Source organism: Camellia sinensis, chromosome 8, assembly GCF_055761805.1.
Source record: "Camellia sinensis isolate YWXY chromosome 8, ASM5576180v1, whole genome shotgun sequence".
NCBI lineage: Eukaryota > Viridiplantae > Streptophyta > Magnoliopsida > Ericales > Theaceae > Camellia > Camellia sinensis.
The window spans coordinates 139,659,365-139,669,982 of NC_138968.1; the positions used below are offsets into that span (position 1 = coordinate 139,659,365).

Consider the following 10,618-nt stretch of genomic DNA (forward strand, 5'->3'; position numbering starts at 1 on the left):
ATACAGATTCGGTTTTTTTCCTTTTCTGTTACCGATCAGTAGGTTATGAAAAAGCAAAGGGGAAAAAACACCACCAAGGATCCTCTAGAGTGAAATTTTCCTAAAGTTTCCTAGAGTGCTACATTGTGTGGTTGAGATTTACTGGCAAGTCACATCAAAAAAAATTGATGTGACTTGCCAGTAAATCTCAACCACACAATGTAACACTCTAGGAAACTTTAGGGAAAAATCACTTTAGAGGATCCTTACTCAAAAAACACGGCAAGTGCATGTCACTCTCTTTTTGTTTTCCAAGTCAAGTTCAAGGTGAGGAGAAAAAAATGCACATTCTGCAGACTAACAGATTTACAAAATGTTTTCTTTCCAAGCAATTCAAGAACATATCCCGTCAACCAACTGAATTAGTGATAAAAATGGCTCTAAATTTGTCCAAAATGTAAGTTAGCTTTGTTCCTTCTTCCAAATTAAAATTTACACTTCTTTTGGAAAGAAAAACCAACTAATTGATACTCTCGTTTTACTTGAATCATGAGAAACTCACATCTTCTCACAAAATATCTATCTTTTCCCTCTTTACTTTGGAACTTGAGAATGTTTGAATTTTAGGTATGGGAAATCAAATTCCGCTCACTACATTCATGTGGTTCTATATGTTTCACTATGGCAATGATGATGGAAGAAAATTCAAGAAAGATAAAAAGAAAGAACATTATCGAGAGTTGAAATTTTATTGGTGAAAGGAGACAATACCTAAAACACCATTAATCTTTGTATCTTAGGGTGTGATTTGCACAGATAAAAATCTTAGAATATAGTTAACTACATAAAGAAAGAAATACAAAGTTAATCTATACGTTGGAGTCTACCTTCATTACCTAGGTCTTGATAAAGCTGATGGAAATAATGGAGTAGCATCACCAATGGCATCCTCTTGGTGACCGGTGGCCGTGATTGCTCTTGGTACCACAAAAGTTGTGATGTTATAATCCAAATTGTTTTCAACATCTACAAAACCCTCCAAGACCTTAACCACCACCGACATTGAAGGCTTTCTGGAAAAATCACTTTGTAAACACCACATAGCAACAGCCATCATCTCCACGACTTCTGCTCTATGTGTCTGCATGTCATCGTTGTATTTATCAAGGATATCCAAAAGTTTTTCCTCTTTTGCTTTCCTCTTAAATAGGCTTAGTAAATGCATATCTTCCTCAGGCTGAGACCTATCCAAAATTTTCCGCCCACATAACATTTCCAAGACCACGACACCAAAGCTATAGACATCTATTTTCTCAGTGATAATTGAGCTCAACCATTCAGGAGCCAAATAGCCGGGTGTTCCGTTCATCATTGTTGCAACTTGGCTTTGGTTCTTATCAATTAGTTTTGACAATCCAAAATCAAAATATTTTGCATTGAAGTGTTCATCTAAGTGAATGTTTTGGGGTTTGATATCCAGGTGAAATATTTTCTGCCTACATTCCTCATGGAGATAGGTTAGCCCCTTGGCTATATCCATGATGATCTTTTTCTTGGATTGCCACCCAAGTGTCAGCTCTTGGTGCCTTTGAAAGATCCATTTATCCATGGATCCATTGGACATGTACTCATAAACTAAAAGCCGATATGACTTTTCAGCACAAAATCCAACCAATCTCACCAAGTTGACATGGTGAATGTTGCCTATTGTCTCAACTTCAGCTAAGAATGATTTCTTAACATGTCCAAAACCATTGAGACACTTCACTGCCACTTTGGTACCATTACTTAATGTCCCTTGAAACACCATCCCAAATCCCCCTTCCCCGAGCTTATTGTTGAAATTGCTTGTCATGACTCTCAATTCTTATAAGAAAATCTAGTGGGACTCCCTGATACTTGATCGACGAAGAATTCGTCAAGCTACTCAGATTCTCGTTTCTTCGTTGGTAGGAAAAAGCAACAGATAACAACAAAAAATACAGCAAAGAAAGTTCCGAGACTAGAACCCAGCATGATTGTCACTTGCCTTGATTTCTTTGAAGGAGAATTTGTTGGTGCAGTCGAAGATTTTTGCACTCTAAGAAATACAATAACATTCTCAACGTCCCTCATTATTTGTAAGAGAAAAGACTTCAGACAATAATAAGCAACCTTTCCTTGAATCATAGTCCAAATGATATGCAAAGAAAACTGCTTTGCATGAACAGTTTTTCAAGCAACTCTTCTTGCAATCCTCTAAATCTATCTTCTCATCGAGGAAACTGTTTTTGTATGTGTATGTTAAGTTGAAGTTAAAGTAGCTAGTATTCTTAAGCTCCAAAAGGGTGTGATATTGAGAATGGCTACAAGAAATGGGTGTAACAAGGGAACATCCAAGGTTGGGTTGCCTATAACTTATTTGCCTGAAAGTACTTGTTTCACTATTGGCATCGTAAGGACAGGCGCACTGGCCATCTGAAGAACAAATACCGTAATTGCTGCAAACCATGGGATACCCATAATCACCAATACCAGATGTTAGCAGATCCACCACCTCCGCATTAAAATTCAATTCTCCTGACTCATAAACCTTCAAATGCCCATCAGGATCCAACCTCATGAATTGACTTGATAATGATAATGCAAGAGGGATTTTTTGCCTGCTGAAGCTTCCATTCTCATATTTGACATGATTCATGAAATATATTAGAGATTGAAAATAGGGCAAGGGTGGATTGGATTCTACATAACCCAACAGACTGTTATCCTGAACAGTAAGAGAATACAAACCTTGAGTCCAGTTCAATGAGGATGTGCTGGAGGTGAGCTTCTGGCGAGGAAACAAAGTCCGGCCAACAGGTAAGGAGTCAGTTGGGTGATCAAATGACTGCCAAACCGTTGCATCGTTTCTGTCAAAAAGCACAAGGTTTCTAGATTCAATGAAATTCAAGCCAATGACAGACTTTCCTGATGTGTTGGTAGACCATATGAAAGTGCCATCGGCATCTCGCAATATCAAATCTCTAATTCTAGTGAGTTGTAAGGTGGCATTAATTTGAACAGGATGATCCCGATTAGCAGACCAAACTAGTTGCGGGTCATTTATTATGGACGAGTAGTTGAAGGTAAATAAATAATTCTTCCATGGGAAGATTACAACACCAAAGAGGCATGCATTAATTGTTGGAACAATCTTCTGTGTAAAACAAATAACTTGAAACAAATCAAACAAAAATAAATAAATTACTTACAGAATTTATTTTTACCGAAATGTAAAAGTACAAAAACATCAAGTCGAGTGTGTGACACTTTGTCCTTAAGATAGATTCGTTCTGCTACGGTGCTTATGAAAAAATGGCATCTATCTCCCAAGATACAATGATCTTCACAAATTGTAGTAGCACTTCAAACAATTTGTTTGGCGAGCAAAAACTTGTGTTCTTACTCTTTGAATTTTTTCCTAAAAATAATATGAAGATTATAACATCCAAGACTGCTGGAAATGGCCTCTATTTATAGGCAAACAAACAGTCCCGAACAGGTATGAAACCAACCTAAACAGGTGTAATTTTGAATTGAACAAATGCAGTTTGAATTCAACACAGATCTGGAGACAGATTCAAACAGATAATTGCTGCTGGTTTATCTGTTGGAAAACTGCTGGCAGATTTGAATCTGTCTGGCAGTTTTGAATCTGTCCAGGTGAAAAACTGTTCGGACTGATTGAACTATTGTGGAATTCGGATATGAAAAGAGGCACACATTATGGACAAAAGGTTTTGAATTCAAATTCAAATTACATTGGCGCAAAATTTAAATTAATTTTTCCCGCAAGAATATTTAGAAAAAATTCAAATAAATTTTGTCTAAAAAATTAATATAAGAACCGATCCGACCCACAACCCACACCCGGCACGGCTCGGCCCGTCAGATGGAGGCGGCGCGCTCGCGTGTGGTGGTTTGAGCCAAGGTTCTATTTGTCCATAACTCCTCCCTTCTACAAACTTGGGGTGCCCCTTGGAGCCCCCCCAGTGTTGCCACCTAGAACTTATATACACACTGTAGACGCGCCCGTGGGCCTCACTACAGTTCGGACTCAATTTGTCACGGCTCTTAATCTGAACCAAAGAGTCCAAATCCGGCAAATCATTTTGAGAAACAGATTTTTGAAAAGAAGTGCCAAACATGAACTGCTTTGCCAGATACAGAGTCGCCACCTAAATATTTTATTATGGGGGAATTTAGGAAACCCTGACTCGGTGCCAAAGGCCACATGTCCGTCATCACCAAAGTTGCCTCGGCTCGGGAGCTAGGGTACGATTGGGGAAGGTCAGCTATGAGCACCCCCTCTCGCCCGATCCGAAGATCGGCCTCTACTAACCGTGATATCCGATTTTGAAAGCGTTATGTGTTCTTATTCCAGTTATTAGCCTAGAGTTACTATGTTATGCGCACAGCAAACAAGTATAGACTAGATTACCTAATTTGGAAATAAGCGTTGCATATCCGTTTGTCTTGAAAAACACTTTGGAATTTGCTACTCGTAAGTAGGCTAAAGCACGGATTTCAACGAGTTGTTCCAACTCAAACAATCTAACCTTCACCCACAGGCATTCAAGTAGTTTATATCACATAAGCATCTAGCCTCATGGTAATCATGCTATTATGGCAACACTCACACGCATGCGGTATGCTAAAGCATAAATGCTTACCTAGTACTCCGAGCCAAAACAAAAACATATTAGCAATCAATGCATGATCCAAGTCCATGTTAAGTGCCTAATGCAACGCATACAGAATGTCACTAGAGTAGGCTCGGCTAGTCTATAGATGATATGTGAAAATGCGCAAGTAGCATGTATTCAAGTTAGATTTGAAATACTTATGCAGTTAGTATGATGCGCCGAGCCTGGTGCATGCAATACTGATGAATGATGCACGCATGCATAGCATAAGGTATGCTAAAGTAAACATGTCCTAATACTAACCATCGAAAGCAGGTAAGTAAAAGGGAGAAAGAAGTGGGGGTGGAAGACATGCACACACGCACCCACACTTATTACAAATTCACCCTCGCTCGGAGGGACCAAAAGAATAATACAAATTAATTAACCTACAAGCTAATTAATTATTACAGACCAATTAATTAATTAACAAATTAACTAATCTAATGAAAGCAGTAAACGGCCTCGGGAAAAGGGCCCAATGCAATGCGTGCTCGACTCTGCTCGGAAAGTCACTGCCATGCACAAGTTTGCCTCTGCTTTGATTGTTCTGCTCCTCTGAAAATTGCACAAGTCCCAGGGAGCACTCTATGGACACTTTGGAACACCACCGGCTAAGTGAGATCATCACCGGCCATTTAGAATGGTCATCGGCTAAACGTTATGCTCTCGGCCAAACCTATTTTGCCGGTCGGCACCCAACACTGCCGGCCGGCTAATTCTTCATATTGAAACCTGTTTGACAGCAGCAGAGGGCAGACATGGCATGGCAATGTATTTCAAGCAAATGTATGCACCAACCACACTCCCTATCATGCAAGGGACTCAAGGGAGCATGGCCCTCGACCCTCGGGCCATCAATCATGCATTTCAACGCATGATGGCCCAAAAGCCAAGTGTGCAACTTCGATATCAAATGAAATGCAAACCAATTAAACACATAAAGCCCAACCTCTATCATACTCAATTCAAGAGGCAAAGCATGCATGCTCTATGCAATGCAACCTAGGCATGGAGGCTAAGTATGCAACATGAACATGAGGACAAGTATACAAGTTAGCAAACATGCAAAGTGTAATCTTAACCATGCACACATGCAAGGCATGTAACATGTTAGGAAACTTAGCAAGAAATGCATGCCAAATGCAACACCATTTAAACATGCAACAAAATGTCATGAGCCAAGTACCTAAGCATACAAACATGCATGCAAGCATGGTTGAATACCTAAGCATATAGAAGCAACTTTCAAGCACACTTGAAAGGGGCAAACATTGGCACATAGCATACATGATAAGCTTTGGAAAACATGTAGAAGATGATGCCAAATCAACCTACCAATGCAAGCAAAGCATGCATCCAAACCCAAGGACTTAAACTATGATCATATGACACATGAAGCAAATGATCAAAGTGAATCAAAATAGTCCCAAATCATGCTAAATTAAGGTCAAAGGCACACCTAGATGGCATCTAAATGGCCTATACATGGAAGCATACAAAAGGGGCCAAACATGGAGCATAAGATACCAACCTCTTAAAGCATTAAAGGAGCATCAAATGCAAGTATACAAGCATGATATAAGGACTGAAATGGCATGATAAGTGGTTCCAAACCACTGAAACAAAGCAAGTAAAGCATGCTAGGGGGGTCAACACTCAAGGCCTACAAGGGAGATTGCATGGTAGCTATACAAAGAAAAGCATGGATGACCCAAATGACCAAAAACAGACCTTAAGCACACTAAAACATGCCCAAAAACTTCACAAAGCTAAGCCAAAATATGCAAGCATGGTGGTCCAAAGGCAAGATGCATTTCTAGGCAAAATAGAGGAATACAAAGCAAGTGTATGATGCACATGGAATCTCACCAAACCATCAAAAATCAGTGAATAAAACATGTGAAAATAGGCCCAAATAACCACTGATATGCAACCATGGCATGCAAAAATGATGAGTTACTTTAGAAGGCCATGCAAGGAGTTATTAAGCACATGCAAGGTAGACACTCAATATGACCAAAAAAACTCTGGAAATGGCTTATGAGGGTCCTAAAACCCACTGAAAAATGCCTGAACCGAGCTCAAGAAGTGTGCAAATATAGGCCCCTTTGTAAGGCCAAAAAGGGCAACAAACAAGGCAACAAGGGAGAGGGTCACCCCTCTCCTTCTTAGGACCTCAAACCACCATCCTCACCACTGAAATCCCTCAAGATTTCAGTGGTGAGGAGGCCCAAACAAGGTGGTCCCGGAGCTCACTAAAAATGCACAAAAATGAGGCCAAACAAGGCCTAAGAGGGGTCAAACAACCCCAAACACCAAAGTGTTCTTAAACAAACTTGAAAAGGAGCTAAAAACAAGACTTTTTTCAGTTATACACTAAGCTCAAAATAGAAAGAAAGATAGGCTAAAAGTGTGTGGAAATATGGGAAAACTAAAGCAAAGAAGTTACCCTTGAAGAACCTTTGATGAACAGCAAGGTCAGACCTCTTCTTGTGATCAACACCAGCTTAAAACTCCAAGAACAAACCCTCAAGGCCTCTCAAGTCGAAGTGTGGTGTAATGGTGTGTGTGTTGGTGCAATACTATGGTCAAAACACACTTTAAGGCTCTTAAACACACACAAAGGATGAGAGAGAGGGAGATATATAGAGAGGGCGTATATATATCAGATATATATGCCCTAGGTCTGGTTCTTTGTTGAACCAAAACAATGGAGAAGGAGGCTTTCTTATATAGGCAAAGGGAAGGGCTTGAAGCTTATAAGACAAGCTAAAAAAGAAAGGGTCAAGGGGGGCAAAGGGGGCAAGGCTTATTAAGGAAGCCAAGCTAGGGGTGCAAGCTTCTTGAGGAAGCCAAGAAAAGGGATCAAAGCTTCCTCAAGAAGCCTTGAGCAAAGGGTGCAAAAAGAGGGGGCAAAAGTGGTCAAGGGTGCAAAATAGCCACATATATGCATGGGGAGCAGGGTCTGTGTATTCCAGCTGGCACAGCTGGCATGCACCATGCTTGAGGGATACAAAAGGGTCATATCGGCCATGAAAGGAGGTCATCGGCAAAATAAATGGCCGGTCGGCACAATATATTGCCGACCTGCAATTTATACTGGCCGGTCGGATAAATAGAGTGCCGATTGGTGGCTGATGAGGTCAAAAAGTGCCGGTGGATGTCCATATTGAAGCCCCGGAAGTTAGCTTTCCAATGGAGCAAACCTTGCATTAAAATTCCTCCTGTGGAAAAAGTTATGCCCATTTTGGTGAAGCCGCGCAGATTCGATCCAACCGGGATGATGCCCAACTTCAGCTGCTCATATCTCCCCCACCCGGACTTGGCTTTAAGAGATTCTTGAGTGCAAAATGAAGCCCCGGAAGTAAGATTTCCGACGGTGGTGGCCCCATAGCTAAAATCCAAGTGTACAGACAGATAAGCCCGATTCAGCGAGGGCTGCTCGACTCGCTTCTACCCGGATTCATGCCGAACTTCTCCCAAACTAGTTTTCTCCTCTCCTTTCCTCTCTTCTTCAACTCCAAACCCCTAAACAAAGTGTTTTGAAGGATTTGCCTCTCTCCTTGCCGAAGAAACTGAACATTTGCCCTGCACACCTTTCTCCACCAAGTAAACCATCAGTAACGCCCAAGTCTTAAGGGCGGTCAAAAAAGGGGTGTCTACACACACATAAGTTCTCTTAAGTTTCCAATGTGAGATAACCATTTCAAGGAAACACATATTTTAATTCTTTAAATGTCCATTCCACGAACCCGAAAATGACGTCAAGTTCCCATTCACTCATAAATGGTTTTGACGAACCGTTTTCACCGTATGACTTGCCACGCGGCAAGGAACACGTCACCTCTTCGGACCTACCCCAAAAGACGTGTGGACTCTACTCAATTTTGGGCTCAAAGTTGGTCCAAAATAAGCCTATATAAAACCAATTTTCCAAGATTAAAGTCAGGGCAATAGAAGCCACACATCAAACTTGAGTCAGTGGATCCATTGAAGACGGGTGTCAATTTTAAGATAACTTTGCTGGAATTAATTAAAATTGAGGGGCTGTTGATCCAAGAAGTGGATAAGTTTGCCATTGGAGACCGAGTTGGAGTTGGAGATGGAGGTTGGGCATTGTTCAAAGGTGCATAGGTTGTGAAAAAGGTGATAGCGGCAGCAAGCTAATAATAAATAGAGCAACAACACAGACAAGATGGTCTATCCATTAGCTGTTTCTTCTTCATCAGTTGGTTTTAGTTTTGGTTTTTGCAAAAGCAAAAGGGGAAGACGGTTGAAGGAGAAAGGTGAGCTGCAAACTCCAGATTTTGTGTCACAAAAAAAAAATTGAGTACATAGTTAATCTTGAATCCATAATCTCAAGATTATTAAGTTAAGTGTTAACCATTGTCAACCCTACGTTGAGAATATAATATAAATAGAAAACAACTATAAATTTTTAAATGAGTTGGTAATCAATGATCTATTATTATAATATCGGAGCATATAATAGATTGATGAGTTGCCGAATAACAATCCAATTATGTGGAGGGAAAATGCAAAACGACACACTTTTTTTTTTTTTTTTTATGGGTGAACACAAATTTTGTTGGCTATATCTATGCACACAATTTTTTTCTGCAGAGCCATGAAGGCACCATGGAGCCCCCATTTTCAGTTTTATTTTATTTTTTATTATACATATGTATATTTTATAAAAAAAATTAAAATCCCCCTCTTAGCTTTTTAGTTTATCAAAGAAAAGATGTACAGACTCAAAAGACGTTTTGGTATCATTTTTTCAAACGAATAATTTTACGATATATTTTTTTTATCATATTTTGTATTTCATTTTAAATGGTTATCATCATTTTATTAATTTAATGAATTCTACTACACAGGTAAGTTATCATATTGTGTGGCATGAATAGAGAAATTACAATGACATTTAGGTATCTTGACTTTGCAGTTTTGTATACTAAAAGGAAAATTGTATTAAAATTTAGGTTTAAATCAATTTTAAATGATTTTCAAATTTTAAAATAGCATCAAATTCCATTTTGATTATAATGAAGTTAAAAACTGAAATTAAATTTCTTTTGTTTATATTTTGTTAAGGCAGAATAATTTTTATTTTTCATGAAGAAACTTATTGTATAATCTTACACTTTTAACCCTTGTATTTTGACACAAATTTCACTTTTGTCCCTATAGTTTCAAAATTGAACAATTTTGCCCATGCACTTTATATCTAGTTACAATTTAGTCATTTCGTCCACATATTCGTTAATGTATACACTTTAAGAAATTGGCAAGTGTTCCAAAAATTGTTAATTTTAACTTCCAAATTTTCTAATAGTAATATTTATGATTTATTGTATAAAATTTCCCCCAACATAACAAAGCAGATGACAGCAATGGAGTGAGTAGCAGAGCACTGGCCAACAACTTTCGAATTTTTCCATAAAGGATTTTGAATATCATGACACCATGCACTTGCTTCTCAATAAAACCCTTTATTTTATTTTTTTTTCTAACTTATTTAAACTATTTTTTCTAGCTGATTTAAATTATATTTATCTCATAAGTTAATATAGAAACTGCACCAAATACTCTAATAAAAACTTCCAACATAAAAAAGAGAGAGCTATAAACAGCACCATAAGCTGCCCCAATCAGCGGCATTCATAAACAAAAAATCCGTGATTTATTTTCACACTGTGCCACCAATCTTAACAAGTTCAGATGGTGAGTGCTACCTATTATCTTGACTTGCTCAGCCAAGAAAAAGACTTCTTGACGTGGCCTAAGCCATAAAGATGCGTCACTGCAACTTTGTTGACATTGCTTAGAAGAGAGTTCCTTCAAAGACCAATATCGATATCATCCTTGCCAAAGTTTCCTTTTGAAATTATATCAGTCAGTGACTTTGAGCTCAATCCTAAGAGAAT

The 10,618-nt window shown here is 38.9% G+C and overlaps 1 protein-coding gene and 1 pseudogene across 1 annotated transcript; both read right to left on the reverse strand.

The window, feature by feature from the left end:
- Positions 1–871: 871 nt before the first annotated feature.
- LOC145798119 (G-type lectin S-receptor-like serine/threonine-protein kinase SD2-5 pseudogene) lies at positions 872–1,995 on the reverse strand (annotated as a pseudogene).
- An 85-nt stretch (positions 1,996–2,080) lies between these two features.
- On the reverse strand, positions 2,081–10,352 carry LOC114260072 (EP1-like glycoprotein 3). The gene is made up of 2 exons (XM_082885596.1): positions 10,281–10,352; positions 2,081–3,157 (listed from the first exon to the last, which is right to left on the reverse strand). The coding sequence occupies exons 1-2, from the start codon at positions 10,350–10,352 to the stop codon at positions 2,081–2,083; spliced, it is 1,149 nt and encodes a 382-aa protein (XP_082741722.1).
- Positions 10,353–10,618: the final 266 nt, after the last annotated feature.

What these genes read in the sequence shown, in the direction of transcription:
- LOC114260072 (XM_082885596.1), bottom strand. Translation starts at nt 10,352, where the DNA reads ATGCCGCTGATTGGGGCAGCTTATGGTGCTGTTTATAGCTCTCTCTTT. An exon ending in TGTTGGAAGTTTTTATTAGA is followed by an intron (nt 3,158 to 10,280) that starts GTATTTGGTGCA and finishes TGTTTTACACAG; the next exon opens with AAGATTGTTCCAACAATTAA.